The sequence below is a fragment of the Morchella sextelata genome, assembly GCF_020137385.1.
Source record: "Morchella sextelata strain SCLS chromosome Unknown scls_3, whole genome shotgun sequence".
In the NCBI taxonomy this organism is placed as follows: Eukaryota; Fungi; Ascomycota; class Pezizomycetes; order Pezizales; family Morchellaceae; genus Morchella; species Morchella sextelata.
In genome coordinates this window covers 3,211,192-3,238,019 of record NW_025408618.1, presented here as the reverse complement: position 1 = coordinate 3,238,019, position 26,828 = coordinate 3,211,192, and the positions used below count along the sequence as shown (strand labels likewise).

Genomic DNA, 26,828 nt, shown 5'->3' with positions numbered 1-26,828 from the left:
AGCAAGTCTTAGCAAAGAACCGGCAGGGAGAGGTCTCGTGCAAGCTGTGTTGCGTGACGCGAAGGAGGGGGGAGCTTGGTGAGCAACGAACGAGGGAAAGAACACCGTATGACTGGCGCCGCCATGGACTGATTTCGGTATCCGACACGCAAGAACCTCTCATCCTTTTGGCAATTATTGCCAATGGGCTGAGAAGGGATGTTCAGGAAGGTGGTGGCCTGGTGCGTGAGAAACTCAAGTTGTGGTCCCACCATCAGGTGGCGCTATGTATCCACAATATAAATCCCCACCAACAGCACGAGTTTCATTATTCTTTGTTCATACAGTTTCAATCCAGTGTGATTTTTATAAACAAATACTTTGGTGAGTCGAAAATAATTTCAATTCCACCATCAGGAAACTCATTCCGTTTTACCCTTGCGTATATAACTTCCATTACGACGTCACTTTCAGCACTTCCCATCTCCGGAAAACATGTACCCAGAGCTCCACTTGGTGGCTTTCCATCCCCGCATTCCACTGGGGGCGTGCATACTGTGTATCTCAAGGAGAATCTTGGCCGACTAACAAGCCACTTTGGTACATATATATATAGACCCTCCTCATCCCACGAACAGTCTACCAACACTCTCCTCAAACCATCTTCCATCCTCAACTTCATATTCATTACTCTTTACCTGGATACTTATTACGAACCCAAATACATAACACTTAATCTTTTTAATAACATACTCATCCTCCTACACAAACACCCGCAATCATGACTCGCTCTCACAAGGCCAATGATATCCCCCACAACCACCCCGAGGCCGTGGCTGCCTTTGACGAACACAAGATCCCCAAGTACTTTGGAAAGACCGGCTTTGTCGACATGGCTCCCAACAAGACTAAGAAGAACGGTGGTGGTAAGGGCAATTGGTATGTTATCAATGCTCTCTGTGATTTATCCTGCAATACACCTTATTACAACACGAAATGGTTTCCCCTCACAATTCACTCCTTTCCCACAATTCATCCCACTCCCAAACGCTAATTAAATTACTCTTGAAATAAAACGTTACTAATAAGCACTCAATAGGGGTCGTGACGGAGACGAAATCGATATCACCGAATTCAATACCTTCAAGCCCCGCCGTCGCTCCAACTCCATGGGCAACATTGAGAACCAATTTGTCCCCAGCAAATTCGAAGTGGTTGATGAACCTGTCTACGATGAAAGGGTCCATGGGGCTCGTCACCCTGGAGTCGTGGATGACGGGGCCGAACTGGCCTCTACCATTTCCAACACTTCTTCTGTTGAGGGTGAAAAGGCTTAGATTCGGCGTTTTTGATTCGGTTGATTGTACTTTTTAGCTTCCTTCCAGATGTGTGTTTGTGATTCCGGAAATCTCTCACTCTAAGGGTTTTTATTTTCGGGGTTTTCTACTATTTCATTTTTCTGTTCTCATGGGTTTCATTTTCTGTATAACGAAGTGACGGGTCGGTGGGAAGGGGAAAGCTTTTTTTGAATTGGTGTGAATTATCTCTCGAGTAAATCTCAACTCTGAAATAAAAAGGCAGTAATTACTGCACTTTACCATACAAATCTCTGCCATTGCTTCCAACCACTGTTTCAAGTGTTACCTGGAAATCGAAATTCAACCGAAATCTACTTATTTCCATTCCGTGGAGGCCTGAATCTTTCCCTCGGTAGGCCTGAAGATCCAGTACAGTAAAGGCTATCTCACATTCCTTATTGAAAGGCCCTTGAGGTGTGAGCGGCAGATTATCACACCCTCTATTAAACTCCACTTACTCCTCAGACCGTCGGTACATGAATAAGGCAGCTCCCTTCAAGCTCTTTGTCCCTCCTTACCTAATCTACCTACACCATTTCCCTCCAACCAACGTAACTAGCAACCCTCATAGTTCTCACCGGCTTACTGATTAGCTGCCTAACTTCTATATCAACCGCCAATTATACATATTCATTCATGGGTCAACGCATAACATAGGGCAGATACGCACGGTCACTGTTACAGTTGAAGGTGAAGCCAAAGGAGTAACAGCCAATCCCACCAATGGACTCAAAGCATGACGTTGCATGGCATGCACGCGATCGGGGGATCGGAGCTCTATCCTTCTGTGGTGCGGGATATTGGGAGTACAGCTATTTTGCCTAACAAGGTGGGAGCCTTCAACGGCACCGGGTATATCTTTTGAATGGGGTGCACACACGGAGATATAGAACACGCTCTATAGGGATAGACCGGTGGGAATTGTAAAGAGCGCCCGGCGGGCAGATATGTCACGGTGTGATATGAGAGTTTTCCGGGTCCGACTGCCCGCCGCAGGCTGGCCGACTGCGAATGACAGGACGACGTTGCTGATAGGTCCGTTTATAACGACGTCAGTACATGTATGTAGCTGAGTAAGTAATGAAATTGACTCGAGATGAGATGAGTTTCACCCTGCCATCATAGTAGCAGATAAGGATAAGAAAAGTTTTAATGAATAGATAGATGTATGTATGTCATAACAAGCTGGTTAAAAGTAGTTTCATTAATAGCCCAATTGATACAACACCCAGGTTTCCCAAATCCAATTGCCCAACGCAACAAAAAACAACTCTGCTAAAAATCATAAATCCATCACTGCGCAGCACCCAACTACAACCTAGAATACAAAAAATGAATATTATCCAAATTTCTCTCAAACCTTCATCTCTCTGTTATCGATTGAACGACAGCCGATCGCGACCGTTACCAATCAATTGTCCGTCCGTATACACAGAAAAACAATGCAAATTAAAGTGGTCCGAGTTTAAAGGAAGACTCTAAGTACAAAGTTGACAACGACGGCGCAGAGAAGGGTGATAGCCTGTGCACAAAGTTCTATTAGTACCGATCGCGAATATCCTACCCGACCACAACTTGTCGGGTGATTGCTTGGAATATATGGATATCGAGGAGTAACCCACCAAAACTGTTGGCCCAAAACGATCATCAAAGCTGCCTTGTCCTCGTTTTCTGATGGCCGCAGCTCTCCAATGGAACGTCGCAAGCGCGTACATCATCGCACCCATCGCGACAAATGTGAATAGTCCCGCACTTATGCGGCCGACCCGATCACCAAAGTTCAACAGCCCGATTGCGAGACTGCCTAGAATCACGGTGAAATTGAGCCATGAGAGGAAAGTTCTCTCGTTGGCGAAAAATACCTGTTACACCAACACAACGTCAGATCATGTCAGAGACGAAAATGGGAAATTAAGTGGTGTTTCGGTTCCTTACCTTTGGCTCGACACGGGTGGGAAGGGCAATGCGCTTTCCGGGGGCACTCTGGAGGAGGGGTTGGGACGACATGGCGCGTTCTCGTGTGAATAAGGGTGTTCCTTGGTCTTTAGAGGGAAAATCTTTTTATCTGATTATGTATTGGAGAGCAGTTAGATGCTATGTCTTTGGTAGTTAATTGAGACTGATAGGGGAGGAGATAGTGTAGCAGAAGGGAAAGAGGTGGGGAGCAACACTCACGAGAGAGGAGGATGGAGAAGATTTTGACTGCCTGTGTCGCGTGTCCCTTGGAGAATTTTACAGGTTGAAGAGCAAGCTGTTCGGAGAGTTGTTATTGAAATCCGATCGAAGCGGAAAAACAGCTGGATACTTGGATGGCAATGGCAGGCTATGGCGGCTGGGCGGGAGAATGCATGGGCTAAATCACTTGGCTCTCCGCTTCCTGGTGCGCCGAAGCGGGACACTAGGAGGGGGGCCAATAAGAGGGAATATAGGAGCACCGTACAGGGAGAGCAGAGGAAAGCGCCCAATGAGAGACTGTCGGTGGGGTCATTATTGTTAAAACACCCAATTAGAAAAAAAAATAGCCTTTCCAATAGATAGATCGCGGTGTGATGTGGTGTTCTTAACCTAGGTGAACAACTCGTCACTTGAAGACCAGGAACAGGGCTCTCTTACCGCCCCACACGAGCTATCAGTGTTGTTTACCCCTCCAACTTCGAACAGTTGTCGTTCAGGTCCACTTCAAAACACCACGCTTTTTTATACATAATACCAATATCTCTGCGACAATGTCAGATCCCAAGTTCCCGAATCTCTCAAATGCTACTCCTGTAAGCTCTCAAAATTGAAACATGAAACTAAAATCTCGAAAGCTAATGCTAGTAATTCCCACAGCCTGTACCGACAACCAGGTTGAGACAAATATGCAACGATGTGTGTACCACCACGAATAGCTTCCCATTAATAAGATATCTAGAGCTGAGACTAATTAAACAAGGCTTGTTTCGCCGCCCTAGAGAAAGTTGAGGCCTACGAGCACTCACGGACCGAGTCCTGGAATACTTCCATCATTGTATTAACCCTCGGATTCGTTCGAAGTCAATGTACGAATACTAAAGCAGCGCTCTATAGAACCATATACTCCGTGCATTGATCTCGGAGTCCGTTCCCTCGTCTGCAGTATCCTCCACATCATCGTCGTCGCCTTTTAAGTTCGCTGTAAACTCTACCATCATTCAGCACTTGACTTCACGTCAGGCTCTTCCTTCCACCAGCACGGGCACTGGCGATGCAGATAATGCCGGCAGTGAATTGGTCTCTGGGCGTGGGGGCTCCGACAGCAGCGCAGGTGTGGGAAGGAGGGGAATGCACAGTGCTTGTGGGGCCTACTGGAATAACGAGAGGGATGGCATGTGGAGCTTCAAGTACGAAACCAAAGGTAAGATCGTAGTGAAAGAGTCTTTCATAAAGATTGGATCAGGGTTAACATTTAGATTTATAGGAATGGATGTGGTTATTTCTGTTATCTGGATCGCTGTTTAAAAGGTCTGCTTGTTGATAGGGAGAATCGAGATGTTTGCTTTTGATTCAATGTGGCGTTTTTTTACTTGGTGATATATTTACAACTTATTTATTCGCAGAAATAACTACATTATCAGAGATGTGCGATCTCATAAGCTGAGTGGCGCAATATATACACGGGTGACTGCCCAATTAAGGGATTTATTCTATATACCTGGGTTATATAGATGCTACTACTAAGTTATGTACGTAGCCAGCTGTAATGCGGGTGTGCATGCGGCCGAGGTTATGCCGTCATAATCCCAAAATGGGGTCCGATAGCTGCCATAACTAAATGCGAAACACTCCATTTATGTGCAAGGAAAAATATACTTGCTTACACGAATTTGGTCCCAGGGTTTACATGTAAACATGATCATCGCTCTGCAATTACGTACTTGAGCACATTCACAACCCCTTTACCAAGCTAAATACACCCTTGAGTGTTTAGGAATGCGTTTCACTTGAATGTTTATTGATATCATTCTCAAAGCATTTAGGTGAATTGCCTTTCATCTGGTTACTTGAGTAGGTTGATCAACCGAATTCAGTCGCTCTTGAGTAACAGCATGCCATTTTGATTACATGGCATAAGCTTAAGGTTAATTACTTAAGTAGATCGGGTTATTAAAATTCGAACGTGGAGGCCAATTTTGTTGTTCATAAAAGCTCAGCTGAGGTGGTAATTACTAATCTACACATATACTTCGGCATATATACAAATTGAGGTCAATGATCATGATATATGTTATACAGCATTTCCGTGTTAACTCATTTGCTATGTATAATGTTATACGACCTGGAAGAACTAGTTTAATTAGGTTACCAACCGCCTGGACCTACCCCCAAACTTAAACTTGACAGCCTGATGATCCGGATATCGATGGACTCTCCGGACAATAAACGTATAAATGTCGAAGGTTCTAGCCCTTACACAAGGAACTAATTAACTTGTCGCCGTAATCAGTTCTAGATCCAATGGCATGTGTTATGTTACTACTACATAGAACGACAAATGGGGTAGGCTATAGGCAAGACCTTCTCCATAATTTAGTCTCGACGGCAACATTATCAACAATCTAGCGCAGAGCAGCTCTAACAGGTACTATTAATTACAGTAACTCCTGAATTCATCTTACTTAAACGTTGTACGAGGTCGGTATGACTAACTGCTCTGGTCCTTGATTATGACACAAACGTGGGTACTAGAAGGCCCGAGTGATACAATATGATGCATAAATTTCTTTTTTTGTTTTTGTTTAATTCATTAATTGCATATATATTTTTCTTGAGATTTTAGAAACTCTACCTGGCCCTTCTTCATAACCACTGTTATTATAATATTTGAGCTGCGACTTTAATCAAGTGAGACTAGTGTGATCCATGAGCCGGCCCGGCTTGAGCCCAGTGAGCCTCACCCTCAAGCGAGCCTGAGCCGGCTTGAGCCGTTTTCTCTAAGGCTCGAGTTTAGGCTCGAGCCTTAGCTCAAGCTCAGTTTGCTCACTCTGAACTAGGCTCTAGGAGCCATAAAGGAAGTAAAAAGGGGATTTCTACCCACTAGAGTGTTCACTTAAATAATTCATTTTTTTCACGGTATTACTCCATGAAATGAAGCTTATATCTGCCATTTTACTACACTTGCTGTACGGATAACCTGTTTTTTATATCGTTGATCACAGGCTCGAGCCAGTTTACGAGCCTGTCACCAAAGCTCGAGCCTTGCGAGCCTCTGCCTCCCACGAGCCGAGCCGGCTCGAGCTTATATGCCGGCTCGACTCAAGCCGGCTCATGGACCACACTAAGCGAGACACCAATTGTTTGTTCTCTGGGCTTGGAAAGTTCCTAGCTAGGTTGATTGATTGATTGATTGATCCACCAAGGAAGGTCCCGAGTTCAAATTACGGGTGGGGAGGAGTAACTAGATTTAATTCCCGGTGACAGTACTTTTTGTTCTTTTTTTAATTTAGTATACACGCCAAAAAAAACGATTGTCAGTAAAAATTGTTCACACAAATTAAGAAATAAAGTATCGTTATAACGTTAAATTATAAAACAGTACTCAGAAAATGCAACCCACCATCAAAGCCCTACTAATTTAGGTACCCAGGCCCTAGAGCATACCCGGCCTCTCTGCATAAACTATTGGTCGTAAAGTGCGTGTACGAGGGCGAGCTATAGAATCAGTTACAATACAAGTAGTACCTCGGAGCTAGCTGCTGAGTTGGTTATCATGAACAGGGTTAGGTGTTCCGTTTCGTCTTGGCACAGATTGTATTATCTATCACTTCCAGGTAATATCAAACGAGGGCGAGTGGTCTACCGGTTAGACTACTCGTCAGGTTAGACACCGAGTGTTTGTGCTCAGGATGACAGAAGGTCCTGGGTTCAAGCCAGGGGTGGGAGTAGTAGCTGGATTTAATCACCGGCTGCAGTACTTTTTGTTCATTTTATATACACCCCCCAAAACAATATATTTATAACAAAACGATTTAAACCAAGGCATACGTATATACGGCAAATTTAAACCATCATCAAAGTCCTACTAATATAGACCTTAGGGTATACCCTATATCTACCCAAATCAACCATTTATAAGAAAGATCAGCTTTTGGCACGACCCCCCGCCCTAGATACGGCCTCTCCACCTCCTCTGGTAAAGCCTGAGTTAGTCGATGGTAACCGTAGCCTTGGGCGAGCTGCAGTGCACGCGGCCGAAGGATGGCCACGTCTTTGGCTCTCTTCTCCTCACGGCCTTGCACTTCTTTCGGGGTTGTATAGCCACTCTTCGTTTTAAGGAGAAACAAAGAGGGGACTTTTCTCCTGTTACTTCGGTAGTGGGTTTTTGGTGGGTGATTCTAGTTGGAGCTCAAGAGATTTACGGAATTGGCCGAGGGGAGTCTTGATCTGGTCATGGCTATGGCCTTTATTCTCAAACGAGGTCCACTATTAGGGCACGATATTAATTTGATTGTATCAAGTGACCATGAAGAGAAAAGAAAGCGCGATGAATCTTATGATTGTATACCTTACCGTCGACACGCATAAAATTTTGAGCCTTATTGGGTAGGCTTATCTAGAACGTAGGCTCACAATAGCTTTATGAATACAATAAGGTTCAGGTAAGTGTTATTTAAGCATGTTTTAAGGATGAAATAAGGCTTAGAAAAGGATTTTTGTTCTGATAAGACTATTGTAAGCCTACGTTCTGGTTAAGCCGACTGAATAAGGCTCAAAATTGTATGCGTGTCGACGGTAAGGTATCTATTATAACAATATCAAATATTTGTTCGAGTGATATTCTATGAATGAGAGTCTTAGTAACCAACATGCCCTTTTACATTGGCTACATACATGTAGTCCCAGCACAGTTTTATGGGTACAGAATCTACATCGTATTTTAAAGGATCCCTACCGTCTTTTAATGGCATTATTGTGAACGCGGAGTGGAAATCCCAGAGGAATTTGGCGACACAAAGAACTATTGTAATATATTAGCGCACAGAGAACGGTATACCCTCTGCTAACCGTTTCATTATTGCAGATGTTCCTTTGTCGGGAAGAGTCTAATTATTAGCACTGTGCGCATGAGGAACGGTACAATGTAGACATGTATCTTTTGACTACAGGACACTGTGGAGGATACTAGTGATGTCACTTTGTGACAGGTAAAGACACATTGTAGGTATGGGAAGATATACGTACCCACTATATAGAAGAATTAGAGTTTCCTCAACAACCAGCCAACAAACTAAACCCAACAATGCTCCCCCAACCTCTTCAAGCGCTTATCATTCTGGTGGGTTAAATATTCTATCTGGAGATTCAAAATAAACCGATACTAAATATTATCACTGAGTGTAGAGACATACCTGTCTTGAGTCATTGTGCATTGTCAGACGACGAAACCCGCGAGTTAAATTCCATCGAACCCGACAATTCGGCGAGCTAGTACTGCAGCAGTACTATTAAGGTCAACGGATAATGTTTATTAGCCTTTTTGGTTCCGTATATACATGTATGCATGACTCTCTATTGGTTTCACTAACGGAGAATTTCATGCGGACTCCTAGACAGTTTGAATTGCTCTATGCAATACGTTCATATAAGACTAGCCAGTTTAAAAGTTACAGGTCTAGCCCTTGCTGTGATTTGTGAGTGGTAATTAACCATACAGCTAATGATCATAACAAAACAACAGGATTATTATCATTGGAGAGAGTTATTCTCGAGGCTTAATTATAAGGCCGATCAGAAGTGCCCTCTAAAATGACATCAACCTTGTGAGCCTCCAAGCATCTGCTAGTACTGTACTAGCTGCACTAATGTTTGCTACGATACGAATTACCATAGAGCGAATGAAGTACTAAAAAAACATTATAGAGGCGAGGCAGTGCGAAAAGTCGTGATTTCGTTATTTGGGTCGAGTCGGTCACGGAATTTTCAGCAGCCTTACTCATAATAAATAAGCACTGCAGAAAAGCAATTCATCTCGGCCCCCACTCTCTTTAGAGCAAGGGCTCTCTGCATGTGGAACCACGCCATGGCGTTCTGCAGCCTATGGTAGATGAATCCTCACTTTTCCCCGTTCGTGTGTATGGTCGTACGACCGTCTCCGGTAGGCAGACATATGTACCCGCAACAGTGCATATATTGATACCGCTCTAACATATAACTGCCTAGGGTTTACCACTCTCTATTAAGTTTTTATTGCGGGGAGCGCTGAGAGACTTATGATACCTTCAATACAAGTAAAATTCCGTCCTCGGAGAGAACATCGATAAATACTGCAAGGAAGACAAACATACAGGAGATTGACTCCCGGTAGAAATATTACACAAATACCTAAGCCTGTAAGTACTGCTGGACAGCCCACTTCTAAATAAAAATTCCGAAGCAGAGATCCCATGCCCGCCAACCAAGCCTTCAACCAACACCTTGGGCTGATCATTACCATGGCAATCAGACCCAAACCCCCAGCCACAAAAGAGAATTAATTAAAAGTCCTCCACGGCGTCCGCGAGAGAAACGATAATAAGTAGGCGCACGTGATCCAAATGCGGCATGACCATTCCGCAGATCTCGTCGTTCTCGCATGTCAAATCTTCAACCCGCATGGCCTTTCCCTACTACATGCTTCCTCACAATTTATGGGCATATGATAAAGACAAAACTATACCTCCATTAGACTACGTACATACATGTAGGTACCGTGAAATTCCTTCGTTCTACGCTCTACTCTACACCACCCACTCTCACCCACTCAACCCCCTAGTGGTGGCTGCCGCCTCCGTAACTGTAACCGCCATCACTGAAATCACTCAAGAAGAAGCAAAGGTCGGAAAGGGTAAAAAAGAGCGGACGCTCTCGCTTTTTTTTTCTCATCTCTCGAAAAAAAAAAAAAGAAATATGACAAAAGGAAAATGCATAAAAAATATGAAAACAAAAAAATACATCCACTCACTCACTCCAATGCATAAAAAGAACATTATCGAGGTGGAAATGGTCATCTCCATCTCATCTGGTTGATAGATACGGACTTAAAGAAATGATTAAAAGAAAGCAAGCAGACCGACAACAAAAACAATATCTAGCACTTCGCCGGAAACCCTTACAGACACACACCACAGTAACCAAAAGACCACGCTGATAGCCGCAAGAAAAGCCAAGTAGAAGAACTAGCAGTAGTAGTAGTAATAGTAGAAGAAGCACTGAGAAATACTAATATATGAAACAAAAAGGTAAGAAGGACAAATGCAAAATCAGAAAAAATACCGACCCCTCCAGCAAATTGCACAAAAAAGCAAAACACCTGTAAGAAAAAAAAGTTCTTTTTTGTTTTATCGTTTTCGCAAAGATAGGGCAACGCCTCGAAAAAGAAGATATGCTCCGAATCGACACTTTCATAAACTCTCCGCCGCCCAGACCCCCTAAGTGTCCATGACAGCCCATCGCCTCTATACCGACCACAAGCATATTTAAATTCCTACTACCCTGCACCTCCCCTCTTCCCCTTTACCTCCCCACATGCTGCTATCATCCAGTTTTGGTCGTAGCATCGTCGAAATGTCCCCTTGGATGAAGGGGCGTAGTGTATCAAGGAAAGTAGAGAAAGGAAACACGCCATGAGGATATAAAAGGGATAATATTAAACAGTTTCTGGAAGAATAAAAACAAGTGTAAGCAATCAAAGACGAATTATTCAACCTATAACAACAAACGTTAGTAATGTATAAACCAAAATAGACATCGCGTAGGCATACCACAGCAAAAAACGGAAGAGAGCTTTTGCATGAAAGTTTTCTTAGTTGGCTCCTGCTGACTGTTTCTCGGTTGAGGCGACTGGCTCACAACCTGGGGCGACTGGTTTCTCGCTGCCGGTTGCAAAGTCGGGTTCGACGCCTGGAACTGGGCTTGCGTGCTCGCTGTTGGCGTTGATGCTTGTTTTGCTGTTAAGCCCCCCGCAGGTCCGCTCGGTCGTTTGGTTGGCGGCACGCCTTGTGCGTTTTGCCTGTCGCCGCGCGTCTGACCCATCGGTTTTCCTGGCGATGGTGGCGGGGGATGCGGGGCGTTTAAACGGCCGGGTGTCAATTGAGCGGGCTGGCGAACCTGAGCAGGAGGAACATGTCGCAGTTCACCAGTTGTTGTGGCATGAGCCTGGTTGTGGGCTTGGTGGTATTGGTGAGAGGAAGGGTGTTTAGAAATAGCTTCCCAGCCCTTACCGTTGTTAAGCTTCATCCAATCGTACTCTCCATCCTCAACTTCTCCCGTATTCTTCAACGCTTGCGTGAATAGCTCACGAAGCAAGTCGTAGTCGGGCGTGTCCTCGAATCCGAGGTTCCTCACGTAGGTCAAGTATTGGTTGAACTCATCTAAACAATACACATTAGCGACACGGGGCGGTCCGGGAGAGACAAGAACATACCTGGGAAACTTTCGCAAAGATCTTTGATTGCGGTCGTCTGTTTCTTTTCGCCAATTTTCTCGTACTTCTGTTTATTGGTCGCAGCCTTCAGCCCCTGCCAAGGCAGTCCGCCTCGCAAAAAGTACATGAAAACATGTCCCAATGCTTCTAAGTCATCTCGTCGCGACTGTTCCCTTCCCAAATGTGTATTGATACTCATGTATCGAGCAGTACCAGAAAGACTCTTACGTTCTCTGTATGGGATATGTTGCTTTGTCTTGGGGTCCCTGTATTGCTTGGCCATACCGAAATCAACTACGTGGATGACGTTTGCCGCTTTCGATCCAGGCCTCCCAATAAGAAAGTTGTCAGGCTTGATATCCCGGTAGATCAAGTTCTTTTCGTGGATTGTTTGCACTCGTGACAACTGTGTGGATGATTAGTAAACCAGAATCCCCGAAATGTGTCGCAAGTTTTGAAGTACCATTTGTTTAGCCACCATTACGACTGTTTTGATTGAGAATCTTCTGTTGCAGTGGTCGAAAAGATCCTCCAAACTGGGGCCCAGCAAATCAATTACGAGTATGTTGTGAAGGCCCTCTTGGCCGAAGTAATAAACATTAGGTATTCCCGCTGCAATCCGGTCAGCACGCATCCTAGCCAATATAGACCGAAGCGATGGAGAAGACTGACGGCAGCCAACAAGTATCTTGTAAGTTCTGTATTCATCCCTAAGCTGGGGAGCATCACTCTTTCTCGGTTCCTACAGACACCAAGAGTTAGAAACAACGCGTATTCAACACGCATCAGAGACCCAGAAGACTTACAAACTTGATCGCAACATGCTGGTTATTTAGCAAGTTTGTTCCCTCAAAGATGACACCGAAAGATCCCTCTCCGATCTTCTTGCCTACGCGGTAGTGCACACCGACAACGTTCGAGGACGAAGAGGCCATTATCTCGAACGTTTCTACTCGTAACAAAGGTTGATTAAGACAGTGTTTGCGTCCGTGAAGCTGTTACTGCTGCAGCTACCAACTCTGGAGCTGATGAAAGCTAATCGACGGCTGGTGATAAAGGAGTGATTTTTTCCCTTTTCGGTTCGTGGCACGAGAGAGCAGTACAGAAGGGGTTTCTACAGAATGCACTTTGATGAGCGACCGCTAGAAGACACTTTTGATGACTGAGGGAAATGGAATGAAGGTTATGGCAAAGTAGTGATGTTTATGGCAGTGTTAACACAACTAGCCAGAGAGAGCGATGTTGCAAAAAAACTCACTACGAGGCACAGGGGGGGGGTGTGGTATGTGTGTGTGTGGGGTGTGTGGAAAGGGGATTACGGAACACGGATGGGCACGTACGTAGATCGATCTGACTGGAGAGTGAGTTCTGTGTAGTAGAGGGACAACAGGAGAGAGGGAGCGAGACGAAACGGAGAGCAGGAGCAGAGCAAGAAAAGAGAAAGAGGGAGAGAGAGGAGAGCTGGCTGATGTAGTTAGGGAATGAGAGAAATATGAAGCCACTGATAGACTACCGTGCTGCACTCCACGCCCTGCAGGCTCCTGTGTACCAAATCGAGGTGGGCGAGTAGAAAGGGGGAGAGAGTAGCAGAAGAAGAGAGGAAGGGAAAGGGGGGAGATGTGAGTAGAATAGAGATATGGGAGAGAGGAGGACAGAAGAGAGAATTCGATCCGGAAAAGCGAAGAGAGGTCAGTCAAGCAGCAGCACCAAAGGGTGAGCGGCGGCAAGTGCTTGCAGTTGAGGCTGGGGTTTGTGTGAGCGTTGAACGCAGCCTAGGCCTCTTCGGCTGGGCAACGCAACCCGCGCCCGGTCCCCGGCCAAGGTGCAATGCCAATTTGGTCGGAGAACAGGCAAGGAAAGAGAAAAAAATTAAAATTTACGGAATGCTCAGAGCAATGGGTGGCGACCTTCTGGAAGAATTAAGCAGCCGCCATCAGAGAAAAGCTGCAGAAACATCTTTGAAGCTTGAACCTTCAGCCCTTACTTCTTCACTTCCTTTTCTTCTCCGTTCCCCCCCCCCCCAGCAGCAGTACCAGAAGCAGCCTCTAAGGAGGGCTAACTTCAAAGCCAACCAACTAGAGGGCAGAATCCGTTTTCGGCTACGCGACCCTGGTTGGCTGGCTCAATTGCACGGTCGAACCAAACCCTAGTGGGTTTCGTTTTGTTCCACTTATGGAGTTGTTCCTGGCGCTGGTACTGATCTGTCTATCGACTTCATGACTACATGTAGCAAGCAGTTAATTGAGCTGGCATATAGGCAAATATCAAAGAGAGAGGGCAGTTCTCGCTCGAATATTCCCATCAATACTATTGATATGGATCTTCACATGTTTCCTTGAATTCCAACCACAGATTCAACCGCAATTAACTTCGTGATAATTAAAAAGGTTGTACATGGACAATGCTTGGGATCCGGATGCGGCGAGGGGGAATCTCGCTAGGACACATTTTCCCGCTACTATGAACAAATGTTGTGGTCCTTCCGCACATGCCGTGTGGCGGTATTTAGATATTTACCGCTTCGTGAATACTGATCCTTGGTCTATGATGATGATAATGATAGTTATGAGCTCCCCTTCCTTCACCTCATCTTCTACTTTGTAGAGACGTGTTGCCAAAGTTTTTAAAAGTTTACAGAAATCTCGTATTCCCTACAATTCATCCGCACGGGCCAGTCAGCGCAAGTAGCCGACGCCAGCCAAGCAAGGCGCTGGCGCTGACCACCCCATCGGCGCCTGAAGTCGGAATAGGTAGGTATGTAAGTGGTTCATACATCAAGTGATCCTGTACGAGTGCATCTACTGGATGGAGGTGTCTTTCGTAAAATATCATTCTGTCAACCGTCCTGCTGTGAGCCGCAAATCGTTTGCTGCGCTTATTATCGAGGAAGTCAGAAGAGAAATTACCAAGGGATCGGCCGCCGTCGTTGCCCGCCACGGGTAGATATCCAGAAATTGTGTCCCAAGGCATAATGTCCCGAGTGCTCGGAGGTAATACCAACGGAATCAGTCGGAGACGCTTGGATATATTGTTCAGAACTTTACGCCGAGGCTATGTGTAGCCTTAATATTAGGTATCACTCTGCCTTTTTCAAATCAGTGGGAGAGTAGTGATTCAGGATCAAAGACACCCACAAGCCTCAACATTTCATCTTATCACTCTGATATTTAGATAAAGTCTCCCATCCGCCTGGCGTTGCTTTATTTCCTTTTCTTTCACATCTCATAACTCTGGGGAATAGTTACCTTCCATTAGCACCATCGACAAGCCTGATTGGTATCCTAACATCCTTGACGGGGAGCTTGCAATGTTGACCGTTGACGATAAAGATGGGATCGATTCGAACCCGCCCCCGCAGTCATGATTTTAACATCTTTCGCGGGTTGTACCTACAGGCTGTGGGGTAGGTGTAGTCGTCCTGCAGGCACCATGTCCTTCAACACAGCCAGCAGTGGGATGAACCGCAAGATACACGGGCGATCCTCTTCTGTGGCTTCCCTCGCTTGTTTAAAGACCGGAGCCTCAATTCAATGTATGAATTGATACATACATGCTCTTCGCAATCAATAAACGACCGCATTCTATCCAGTTATCGAAATAGGAGATGGCTGAGACTTTCACATAGGAAGCCGCAACATCCCAGTCAGCGGGAATTTGATGCAACAGGCTCCGGTATCTTGTCGCGGACTTGCCGTATCACGGGATATGTACAATCGTGGTCGTCTCCGTGTTACTCTACCCCCCCTTTAGATTTGTACCTGCCTCACCTATGCCTCCGATAGTTAGTCGTTTTATTGCTGGCGACTGATGCTTTCCGGGGGGGGAGGGGATGGTCGTTTAAAGGTTCTGCTATAAGAAGACACTTTAACACACACACACCCTTGTCTGCGATTAGAGAAACCCATACGAGTACTTTGCTTACAGGCAGCATCATACAGCATGCGGAATCAAACGCTCAACTAAGAGCGGATAGGACGAAATGACGGACTCGAGCTGTCTTCCTTCTGTCGACACGTCACCGGACAGAGGTTAGGGTTGCTACTCTAATTGCATGAATTTCTTTTCAATTCCGCCGACAGGGGTTTCTTGAATCTTCGGAGCGATCTCTGCTGTAACGGCGTATGAGAGGCCAAACGACGAAGCTCCAAAGAGTTACTCTTGTCCAACAGGGTTCGCCTAAATGTTGTTCCTGCATCTGCAGGCCCCGTCGTCCAAGGAGGCACCTCTGTGGAGTCTGCAGCTTAAATTTGAAATTTGCATTTCTCATGCCGATTTTTTATTTTTTCCCCTCTGTTTTTTCTTTATTTTTTATAAACCTTTCCACAGATAAGTCGAATGATTCTCGATTTGCAGAGAATGTCATTTCCCCAGGTTCTCCTATATTTGTCGAAAGGAAAAAAAAGGCCGTGTCCAGAAAGTGGAGGAGGAGGAGAACTAGCTGAAAACAACTTCCTGTTGCTGCACAATCAACCCACCCCTGGTGCAAATCGCGTAACAGTCCGCTAGGAGGAAGAGAGATGACGGTAAAAGCCAGACACACAAACAGCCGTTCACCATAAAACACCACGATGTTCCTAGCTGCAGTTGTTTCCAAGAGTGGGCTGTAGTTAACCGCATAACGTACCCGCTGCCGGAGCATCCCTGGAAACAGCATCCCAATCCAGGTCTTATCAGACTCCCGGCGCCTCTCCTACGATAGTAAGGAAATTCGCCCGCCAAGCATCCTCATTAAGGAGAGAGCCAAGTTCTTAGAACTGCCAAGCCCGTCAAATTTTGATAGAGCTCTCTTTTGACGTGCTGCGCTAGACTTGACATGTTCAAGACGTTATTGCTAGTGGCATGGGTCACTAGGAGCCCATAGGAATAACGGTCATCGTGAGCCCAAAGAGGCTTATGCTCATCGTTCCTGTGCAGAGAAAATTTTCGAATTATCCGTCGACGGTTGCTGGGGTATATGGTGGCCATAAAGATTTCCATGCCATCTGTCGACGAGGATGAGATCTACATGTAGTTGTCAGGTGTAAGGGGTTGTTTAGTGACGAACATCTCGGTAATCTCAGGAACAGAAGCCAGGCGGGGATACTCAAAGATCTAGCGTAGATGGGCGCGCTACTGGACGGCAGGACACGAGAGCACGTGACAGAAATTGCTAAAGATACAGGCCAATCGATTCATATGCTAACTTGCTAGCGCTTGAATCATGCTTGCTCACTCGACCAAACTTATCAGGTCCTCTAGATGTACTTGAGAAGCAATATCTCAATCAATCGTCCGCAAATGAGTTCCCCTATTACACTAGATGTAGTTATCACACCTGACATATCTAGTAACAGCATATAGGGTGGGTATAAATCCTAGTACTCGTTGTTTCTCGAAGCCAATCCAATTATGAAATTCTGTTACTTCGCTGGAAAATGGTGATTTCCAAACACACACCCTTTCGGAATTATACCACTCCTCGAGTGAAGTACTTTAAGTTCAATATCATACTCGCAATTTCCAATTATTGAACGAGATATTACTATTTTGCATTCTCTAGTAGGCAATCAAACAAAATATCAACGTAATCTCCTCACTCGTCTCGTACAAAACTTGCCCCATTCGTTAAAAAAATGAAAGATAAAAAAAAAAGAGGAACCCATTGGAAAAAATACAGCTATAATGATATCGAGACCCTACATATCACGCACTATCCCTCCATTTCCGTGTCCCCCTCATCATAATTCGCCTCAACATAACTATCCTGGACGTAACTTCCCTCACCGTGAGCACCATCTTCCATATAGATTTCTTCGACGTAGCTTTCCTCAACGTAACTTTCCTCAATCTCGTAGGTGTCCTCTTCCAGGCTGCTCTCTGGATTTCTAACATCTTCCATCGCAGCCCGCTTGGCGCTATCGCACACGCCAAGGAACCATGTACCCAGTTGAGCGTGGTTGACAAACTTCTGGAGTTGTCTGGTCTCTGCGATATATTCGTGGGCAAGGGTTCCGAGCTCTGATTCATCGGCATGAGTGAAGCGGATCTTTAGCTCGTCGAGTGGATTATCAAGATTACAGTATGTTTGTACAGGATCTAGGGGCTGAAAGGGAGATCGCTCGTTGAAAAGACCTGTAGCAGTAGTGTTAGCGCCATTTGGTTGTTTGCGAGATTTTTTGGAAAACAAGGTACCTTTCTCATATCCTAACTTGATGGTAGTAAATAGTGCTGTGTCATAAGTCGCACTTTCAACTTGACTATCGCTCCTCCCTTTTGTGCTTACGATTGTCGCCCAGCTAAAGTTCAGTTAGTACCCTCACTCGTGCATACGTACTAGTGTAGAAGACTTACTCGTCCCTCAAGTAGCACCTCCTCCAGATTGTCCTCTCCGCAAGCTTTCTACGTTCGTGGCTCAAACCACCAACTATAGAGAGAACCTTCAAAGCCCAGTAAAACTCCTCACCGGCGCTCCCTGACCCAACAAGCCCAGAATCACCGCAATCATCCACCAGTGTCAACAGATCACCGATCTCTTCTACACCAATAACCTTGCCCTCAACTGCTCGTCCAAAGGCCCGCTTCCATAATTCTCGGCACCCTGGTCGTTTTTTTGCTAGGTTTGGGGCATATGTTTCTAGTCCGTCCTGAACTGCCCTTTCTGTATCGATCTGATCTTTATGGTGTTTTACACTCTCATATATCTTTTCTTGGATAGCTACGAGCTCCAGATCCGCGTCGATATATCTGATATCATCTGCTGGATTACTACTGTCTACGCCCCCTTGGCTGATAGCAGCAAGTTTGGCCAACTTCCCAATAGAAAGCTCAACCTTCTTGTTCCACAGATCTTCCTCTTGATCCATCGCAACTAACTTTAGGGTATCAGCGGCACGACCAAACTTACCCATTGAGACATCATGGATCCACTCCAGTTTGGCATACTTCCTATCACCCCTGAGGAATTCGGTAAGATAGGTCTCATGCCAAGTCTCGAAGCCGTCCATGAGTGTCTGTAACTGTTCCTTCTCAACAAGGTATCCGTACATCTCCCGCGCAAACGACGAGCCAAACTCCTCAAAATACTTCTCAAGCCTATTGAGAGCCTGCTGCTTACTCCTCTGGAGGTCCAGCAACGCAGCTTTGTTCTCTGCAGTAGAGGCAGGAACCTTTCCAAGCTCCGCCATGGCGGCATCGTTTTCCAGGAGCTCCTCCGAACAGAGCTCCACGAGGGTGCGATAATCCTGCCACTTTTCGGCCAGCTTGTACGCCTTCTCCGGGCGGCCGAAATCTACCAGGGGCTTGATCCATCTCCCTCTGGCGTCGAAGTAGCGCTCCTTGATCGTGTTTCCCTCTTTATGTAATTTTCGGCACCGGCCTGAGTCTGCTGCTCACACCATGCCATGCGTTCCTCGAAACCGCGGCAGCAAACCTCTGCTAGCCCCACCAATTGTCCCGCTAGTCGCTCAATGGTTTCTGGGAACTCCTCATTTACGTTCTGTCTTTCACCCCAGAGTGTCTTTAATATTCCACTCGACACTTCGTACTGTACGCTCAACGCCTGCAGAATATTCGGGTCGCTAGTCCATGGCGGCGTGAGTCCCTTGATCTGTTTCAAGATCCCGTTCACATCGACGAGACCCTCCATACCATATAGTTTTGCAGAGTGCACCCGAAACTTCCACGCGGAAATCAGTGCACCCAGGACGATGTCATTCGCTTCGGAATCTCGCTTCCCGAAACAGAGCTGGTCCATACGGCCCTTCTTACTGTCATCAATGATTATATTCTTCGCATATGTCAGTAGCTGATCGATGCTTCCCACGAAGCGCTGGAACCACGTTCGGGTCGGATCGTGCCCGGTAGTATCGTCAGCATCAGTTTCCATCATATCCGCTAGGACGGCCTCGAGGACGCCTTCACCTGCGTCTGGGTTTTGTCGCAAGCGTGCGTCCCTTACAGCCCAGACTGCGCGCGCGGCTTCACATTTCTCAGCATCGCAGAGGAGACGCCACATAGTCTCGCGGGATAGTGGGGGGAATGTGGCACGGAGGTGCTCAGCGAGGGCACGAAGGTGGGTCGCACGCAGTAAGAGGTGGTTCTCAAGAGAGGGGAGGAGTACAGGAAGGTACTCGGATGTTGAGGAAAGGATCTCGGCGCTGATCTCCAGAGCGGCCACCTCGATCTCTTCGATGGGGTAGCTTACTTCCTTGCGGCCCTGGAAGTTGAGAGGATTCTGTAAATCAAAAGAGTCAGCTTTCGTGTCTGTAATTTTGTGCGCATACAGTCAATGATCAACTTACGTCTTCCTTGACGCCATAGAACACAGCTTGTTCGATCTTGCTTTTGACCTTAACAGGCTCCTTCGAGACCTTCTTGACCGGCTCGAGGTCAAATGTCTCAATACGCACAACGCCGGCGCCCTTGGCAATCAGCATAATACCAGGATTCCGGACTTTCTTCCCCGTGGTAGAGAGTCCGCTCATGCTCAAGAAGCTGTCCTGCATATAGCTCCCATTCATATCCATTCGCGGGATAGCATCATACATGACATCCTCCATGCCACTACCCACTGTCTCGACATTCAAGTTTCCTCTAAAGTCCACTACATCCTCGAATGCCTCTCCCTGGTAATCTGAGCCCTCCTCCTCCATCATGGAATCGTTCTCATTCTGCTGCGCCCTCGGCCTGTAATTGGACACCAGAACCACAGCCCTTGAGAAGACCAAAAATGCGGTTTTACACGGTTTCGGCAAATACAATCTCGGCCGTGCGCGGCCCTCCTCTAGCGGCGTCGTGTACGTCTTCACGACATGGACATGGCCGACCGAGGTCTTTCCTGACGCATGGAATGTGATCGAAACCAGCGCATACAGTGCGCTGGGGATCGTCATGCTCGGCATAAAACTTGCCAGAACAAGCATCTGGATATCCTCGGCACTCGTCTGCAGGGTTGGCTCCTCCAACACCGTCGCGTCAACAACTACGAACTGGTCCCTGCTGCGCCTGGCGAACTCTTGCGCCGTAACATTACTTTGGATTGCGGCAATCATCTCCTCCCGTAGATCTACGTCTGCGATGTTGGCGTAGGTGCCGCTGCGGTTGACCTGCCATCGAGAGAAATTGCCGCGTGCAGTGGCAACTACAATCTCCCGTTCTCCCATCCGGAGGACCTTCCCGGCGCGCACAGCGACGATGTCACGTCTGCTTGAGCCGGCGCGCAACGCCCCGAGGAAACCGCCCATCATTCCGGTGCCGTAGCCCCTCATGATGGTCACTGAGATGCCGGGGCGGCCTGCCAAGTCTCTGAGCGCCAGATGGGCGAGGCGGCCAGAGCTGAGCGACAGAAGAAAACCCGCCGGTTCGGCGTTACAGATAGCTGTTACGCTTTCCCCGGAGACGAGGGAGACCTTTCCTTCGACGCCACGTTTCTTGGTGAAGAGGCCTTCGGCAACAGCGGAGCCGACGCTGTCCCAGTAGGCAATTCGGCCGGACATGGGCATGACAACAACAAGACCGGGCTCAGTACTGTTTGCGGAGGGGGAGACAAGGGCGCCGAGAGGGAAGGGGTTGTGAGGGGAGGGCGACTCATCGCGCGGAAGGGGGAACGAGAGCGTGTGCGGGATTGTGTGGGTCGTAGTGTATTGCCAGACGTAGGCGTCAGTGTGGGAAAGGAGGAGAGCATGGCCGTTGGTCGAGTCGGTGGTGGCTGTTATGGGGGAGTCGTTTACTGTGGGGGGATGTCCGTTAGCGCTGAAGAATGCAAGTGTTTAGAGAGGGATTGGGGGGAGTGGAACCTGTGCATGTTTTTAGGATTGATGGAAGAGCTGGTAGTTTGGAGACACTGTATTTCTCGTTTTTTGTCTAGCGAAGATATCAATAATAATTTCTTTGATAAATCAGTGGAGATTGGGGGGATCATTGTCATTGACTACGTACCCAAATGACAACACCACCGTCCGAATCTTTCCCGCCGCTCTCTCCCCTCATTGCATTCAGCGTCATTGCCTTTCCGAGAGAGGTATCTCCCCGCTGAGATATTATGCTGCTCTCCCTGACACTCCTGTTCATTGACGCGTTGCTGGTAGGTCTTTCATTGTTCTGTGTGTTTCTTGAATCTGGCCTCGAGATTGGCCTCGTCCTCCTTCGCGCCGCAGCAGCCGATTCAGCGGCCGTTGGGTTTGTGGTGAACATCCCAGATGGCGCGTAAATGAGTGTATAGATCTTTGGTGTACAGTTTGGTGGTATATACTATATGTGGCGAGTGGTGGGTAGTAGTATCTGGAGGCGGGATTGTGTTGGCTTTAATTCTCGCTGGCCTTGTGCCCAGGGATGTTGGTTGGGATGTTGGGCTGTGAAGTTGAACTGTCTGCTGCAAACGCGCATCTCAGGCCTCTTGGCAGGCCAGAGCACGTGACGCCCGGGGGGGGGGCATAAAGGTTGTGGGTTGTGGCTTGTGGCTTGTGGCTTGTGGCTTGTTACACCTGCGTAGATATCACACCTAGCCCTGAGGGTTCCCCACTAACCGCAAACAACTCAGAACTGAACTGCAAGTCTGCAACCAACCCGAACCTGCAGGGGTTATGTATTTGGTTTCTTGGCGGGCGAGCATGCCAGAGATGCGGCTCTGGGGAGGGAGGAGCGGAAGTGGAACATCACGGGGTTGGTGGTTGAATCTTGATTGTTACCTTGCTGAATTGGACGAAGCGCCTGTTTTTTCCCCACGGGCTGGTCACGACCCTTCAGACGTACAATCCCGCACTCCCGCACCTCCCTCTCCCTCCCTCCCTCCTCCTCCTTCTCCTCCTCCCTCCTCCTCCTCCGCCCATCGCCCCACCTCAGACGGCCCTGGGCCTATCACCCCCCCCCCCGTTTCGCTTCTTCCCGTCCTGATACAGCAACAGCGCCCTCTCTCTCTCTCTCTCTTGTGTGGCAGCCATTGCGTCTCGTAGCCTTTCCGAGTCCACTCCCACCTCCTCCACACATCTGTTCTCGCTCTTCCCCTCTTGAACTATCGACTCACTCTTCTTCAGAGTGGTCATACTTCCCATACCCCCCCCCCCCCCCTAATATTCTACTCTATTATATACATATCCCCTTCACGTTCGTTATCAATCAGGCCCCACCTCTAGTGCCTCCACTCAACGACATCCCCCCCGTCGACCACTGCTCTCTACAGGCTCTTCATCTTCAATCTACCTACCCACTCTCGTTTCTAACACTTCTCACGGTCCAACGACTGTGAATATATATTTATAAGCAATATGAGTGTCATTATGGGTATGTACACCTCGCAATTACTGCACTGTCTCAGAACTCGGCCCCAAGCAGAAACCAAGATACTGATATATTACTCAACAGCCACCGCCGGTTACGACCACACCATTAGGTACACACCTCCGCGCTCTACTGCCTCGACCTCTGTCAGCTACTAATATTGCTCCCACTGCCTAGGTTTTGGGAAGCCCTCTCCGGTATCTGCTCACGCACAATCCAGCACTCCGACTCGCAGGTCAATCGCCTGTGTATCTCCCCCGATAAGCGTTTCCTCGCGGCCGCCGGCCACACCACCGTCAAACTCTACGATATCAAGTCGACCAACCCCAACCCGGTCCTGCAATTCGAAGGCCACACCAACAATGTCACCGGTGTCGGGTTCCACTGCGAAGGGAAGTGGATGGTAACGTCCTCCGAGGACGGGACTGTAAAGATCTGGGACACCCGTACCGCATCAGTGCAGCGCAACTACACCCACGGATCGCCGGTCAACGATGTTGTTATACACCCGAACCAGGGCGAGCTGATCAGCTGTGACCAGGCGGGAAATGTGCGGATCTGGGACCTGGGAGAGAACAAGTGCACGCATCAGTTGATCCCTGAGGACGACATCCCGGTGCGGAGTGTCACGGTGGCCACGGATGGCAGCATGCTTGTCGCTGGAAACAATGTGGTATGTTTGATATACCCCGCGGGGTTGTCATATATCTAACAGGGCAAACTCCCAGGGAAATTGCTATGTTTGGCGCATGATACAGAACCGGGACGTGACGCAGCTGGTCCCAGTATGCAAGTTCCAGGCGCACACTAAATACATCACCCGTGTGCTTCTCTCGCCCGATGTGCGCCATCTTGCGACCTGCTCTGCGGACCACACTGCAAAGATTTGGAGCGTGGACGAGAAGAAGTTTACGCAGGAGACGGCACTTCACGGACATCAGAGATGGGTCTGGGATTGTGCGTTTAGCGCTGACAGCGCGTATTTGGTCACAGCGTGCAGCGATCACTATGCAAGATTGTGGGAGCTGAGCAGGTATTACCTATTGCTACCTCACAAGACAAACATCTTTAAAAATATACTGACAATTTACAGTCAACAGATCATTCGCCAGTACAATGGACACCACCGCGGGGCGGTATGTGTTGCACTTAACGATTACAGCGAGAGGTGATGGTAGAAGGTTGTTTACATCATCATTTAGCTTTTTAACCCCCCCCTTCCCTAAGGAAAGGAAACCTGGATACCTGGGAAGCGTGGCCCTGAGTCTACTATCGGACAGGAGTATTCGCAAACCCCCTCTAATTTTTTTATATGTACTTTTCTTACTAAGGGCGTGTATCGGGATCTGTTAATGTTTGTTTGTTTTCTCTTCCGTTTCTTTGTTTGTATGTTTGCGCAGGCTGGATTTTCTTTTATGCATACATTCTATCTTTATCTTCCACCTCTTCTTTTTCTTATTTCTTTTGTTACCCTTCTTCAAAGGACGGCTTTTTTTTTGGGGGGGGGGGGGGGGGGTGGAGGAGAGTTTGGTGATGCGGGACTTTTACTTTGAACTTGATGGGAGCTACGTTACTACATAGTTATAGTCGGTATCTATTGGTGTGAAATGGAAATGGAAATGGACTCGAGGAATTGATTTACCGATTACAGTTTGATGCATACCATAGACATTGACTTCGGGAGGCCGGGAGTCGGAAGTGAGGGTTGACGTGCAATTCGATGCTCAAAGGGCAGTAACAGTTACCAGGGTTGGGTGCTTACTGCTTATAACCGGAAGTTATTATGGAAGCACCTCAACCACATGCCAGATCAGGTACATACATGTGCCGGGCCATGATGGATGCTACCCAGAGGGTGGGGCAATCCTGGACTGGATATAGAAAGCTACCCCGCATGTCGTCCCGCAGAGCATGCAGTGGAGGCCCGCGGTCAGCATGAGAAGCAGCAGAGATGCAGCACCCGTCGCCAGTGTCGGCAACTCGGTACAGACGGGCTATCATCTCTCTGTCTGTCCGTACTGAATTATATATATGTAGCCTGCGACCCCATCCATCCATATAGACCTACCTCCACCTACCCACACTGCGCCTACCACAATGTCCATTGCCCTAAAAAACAAAAACATCCTCGTCACCGGCGGCTCGCGCGGCCTCGGCGCCGCCACGGTCGAGCGCTTCGCCGCCGAGGGCTGCAACGTCGCAATAAACTACCTGTCCGCCTCGGCGCGCGCCGAGGCCCTCGCCGAGAAGGTGCGCGCCACCTGGGGCGTCACGGCGGTCGTAATCCAGGGGGATGTGGCGACTGATGCCGGGTGTGTTGCGATTGTCGAGGAGGCCGTGAGGGCGCTGGGGGGGCTGGATGTGGTGGTGTCGAATGCTGTAGGTTTTGCTTTCTCGTGTGGTGGGAAGAGGTGGATGGGTGGAAGGGTGGATGGGTGGTTGATGGGGATTGATGGCTAACTGGTTGGTGGGTGTGAGAGTAGGGCTGGACGAAGATTGGGGCGTTTAGTGATCTGTATGCGCTCGAGGAGGAGGATTGGGATAAGGTGTGTATTTATCCTATCTTTGCAATTTGGCCCCCATCCACAATTTCATACCAAACGATCATTACCCCCCCCCCCCGGTATCTGACATGAGCGCCAATGATCACAGTGCTGGAACGTCAACGTCAAAGCCAACCTGCACCTCCTCCGCGCCGCCGCACCAACCTTCAACGCCAACCCCGACGGCGGCAGCATGCTGATCACCTCTTCAATCGCCGTATGATCCTTCCCCCCCCCCCCCCCCCGGGCCCCACCCGGTCCCCCACACACTCTCTCCAGCGCTTTTATACTGATAAACTTCATGAAAGGCCACAAATGCATCCGGGAGCTCAATCGCATACTCGGTCTCAAAAGCAGCGGGCCTGCACCTGATGCGCTGCCTGGCGGCGAGCCAGGGCCCGAAGATCCGCGTCAATGCCATCCAGCCCGGATTGCTGCTGACCGAGTGGGGCCAGCAGTTTCCTGAGGAGAAGATCAAGGCGATGAAGGAGAAGGCGGCGTTGAAGACTTGTGTGAGTATTTTTTTTTTCTTTCCCATGTGGATAGGGTGGATGAGTGGATGGATGGGATGGGATGGGCTGACGGAGACGACCATCTAGCCGACGGTGGAGGAGTGTGCGGATATGTTTGTGCTTATGGCGAAGAGCACGTCACTTACGGGGAGCTCGGTGAAGATTGGTGAGTTTTCTTGCGTTCTTTTTTTTTTTTTTTTTTCTTTTTTTTTTTTCCCTTTCTGTGAAGTGATGTTGTGATGCTAATGGGGCGGTTTAGATGCTGGGTTATTCGTATAAATCCCGTAGGTTTTAAAAATTTGTATAGGATTTGTTTATTCAATAAAGCGTACTTTTCATGAGCGCGATATATATATCCAAGGTTTTTAGGGTTGCTCGTGTAGGTGACTCCTTAAACCGCGAGATACGACTTTGGTCTGGGCATCAATCAGTCGCTATGCTGGAGTGTCTGTAGACTAAGACACCGAGTGATAAGCTATGAAGTAAATTCATACTAGCCCCAACATCTCAAAAGTTACAAGAAAAAGACCCCCACAGCTCCACAATACATCTTTACGGACTATACATAATTTGATAACAATCCTCAAGCTGCACTTCACTCCTTTCGTCAGCCCTCTGTTCGACTAATCCGCGGATGAACCCTCCAACCTGCATGACAAGGCGTGTCCACCATAAATACATTATGTAATTACACAAAAAACAAAGGCCGTGAAGAAACCTAGAGGGGTTCTACCTACTTCACGGGAAATGTTGAGTTACCAGA

The 26,828-nt window shown here is 47.8% G+C and overlaps 7 protein-coding genes across 7 annotated transcripts; 4 read left to right on the top strand and 3 right to left on the bottom strand.

The window, feature by feature from the left end:
* Window positions 1–760: 760 nt before the first annotated feature.
* H6S33_009667 (uncharacterized protein) lies at window positions 761–1,316 on the top strand (the record flags this gene model as incomplete). The annotated part of the gene is made up of 2 exons (XM_044841088.1): window positions 761–918; window positions 1,079–1,316. 2 exons carry the CDS (start codon window positions 761–763, stop codon window positions 1,314–1,316), a joined length of 396 nt encoding a protein of 131 aa, XP_044698482.1.
* A 1,486-nt stretch (window positions 1,317–2,802) lies between these two features.
* H6S33_009666 (uncharacterized protein) lies at window positions 2,803–3,344 on the bottom strand (the record flags this gene model as incomplete). Its single annotated transcript, XM_044841087.1, has 3 exons — window positions 2,803–2,859; window positions 2,960–3,199; window positions 3,273–3,344. 3 exons carry the CDS (start codon window positions 3,342–3,344, stop codon window positions 2,803–2,805), a joined length of 369 nt encoding a protein of 122 aa, XP_044698481.1.
* A 719-nt stretch (window positions 3,345–4,063) lies between these two features.
* H6S33_009665 (uncharacterized protein) lies at window positions 4,064–4,817 on the top strand (the record flags this gene model as incomplete). The annotated part of the gene is made up of 5 exons (XM_044841085.1): window positions 4,064–4,105; window positions 4,170–4,208; window positions 4,273–4,347; window positions 4,407–4,713; window positions 4,777–4,817. The coding sequence occupies 5 exons, from the start codon at window positions 4,064–4,066 to the stop codon at window positions 4,815–4,817; spliced, it is 504 nt and encodes a 167-aa protein (XP_044698480.1).
* Window positions 4,818–11,034: 6,217 nt separating this feature from the next.
* H6S33_009664 (uncharacterized protein) lies at window positions 11,035–12,692 on the bottom strand (the record flags this gene model as incomplete). Its single annotated transcript, XM_044841084.1, has 6 exons — window positions 11,035–11,039; window positions 11,096–11,704; window positions 11,758–12,163; window positions 12,221–12,369; window positions 12,430–12,499; window positions 12,564–12,692. The coding sequence occupies 6 exons, from the start codon at window positions 12,690–12,692 to the stop codon at window positions 11,035–11,037; spliced, it is 1,368 nt and encodes a 455-aa protein (XP_044698479.1).
* Window positions 12,693–17,446: 4,754 nt separating this feature from the next.
* On the bottom strand, window positions 17,447–21,927 carry H6S33_009663 (uncharacterized protein; the record flags this gene model as incomplete). The annotated part of the gene is made up of 8 exons (XM_044841083.1): window positions 17,447–17,868; window positions 17,929–18,032; window positions 18,088–18,604; window positions 18,641–19,070; window positions 19,166–19,969; window positions 20,037–21,463; window positions 21,531–21,597; window positions 21,673–21,927. 8 exons carry the CDS (start codon window positions 21,925–21,927, stop codon window positions 17,447–17,449), a joined length of 4,026 nt encoding a protein of 1,341 aa, XP_044698478.1.
* Window positions 21,928–22,997: 1,070 nt separating this feature from the next.
* Window positions 22,998–24,182, top strand: H6S33_009662 (uncharacterized protein; the record flags this gene model as incomplete). The annotated part of the gene is made up of 5 exons (XM_044841082.1): window positions 22,998–23,013; window positions 23,095–23,122; window positions 23,188–23,683; window positions 23,739–24,043; window positions 24,104–24,182. The coding sequence occupies 5 exons, from the start codon at window positions 22,998–23,000 to the stop codon at window positions 24,180–24,182; spliced, it is 924 nt and encodes a 307-aa protein (XP_044698477.1).
* A 925-nt stretch (window positions 24,183–25,107) lies between these two features.
* H6S33_009661 (uncharacterized protein) lies at window positions 25,108–26,344 on the top strand (the record flags this gene model as incomplete). Its single annotated transcript, XM_044841081.1, has 6 exons — window positions 25,108–25,389; window positions 25,494–25,556; window positions 25,663–25,770; window positions 25,862–26,065; window positions 26,153–26,231; window positions 26,325–26,344. 6 exons carry the CDS (start codon window positions 25,108–25,110, stop codon window positions 26,342–26,344), a joined length of 756 nt encoding a protein of 251 aa, XP_044698476.1.
* Window positions 26,345–26,828: the final 484 nt, after the last annotated feature.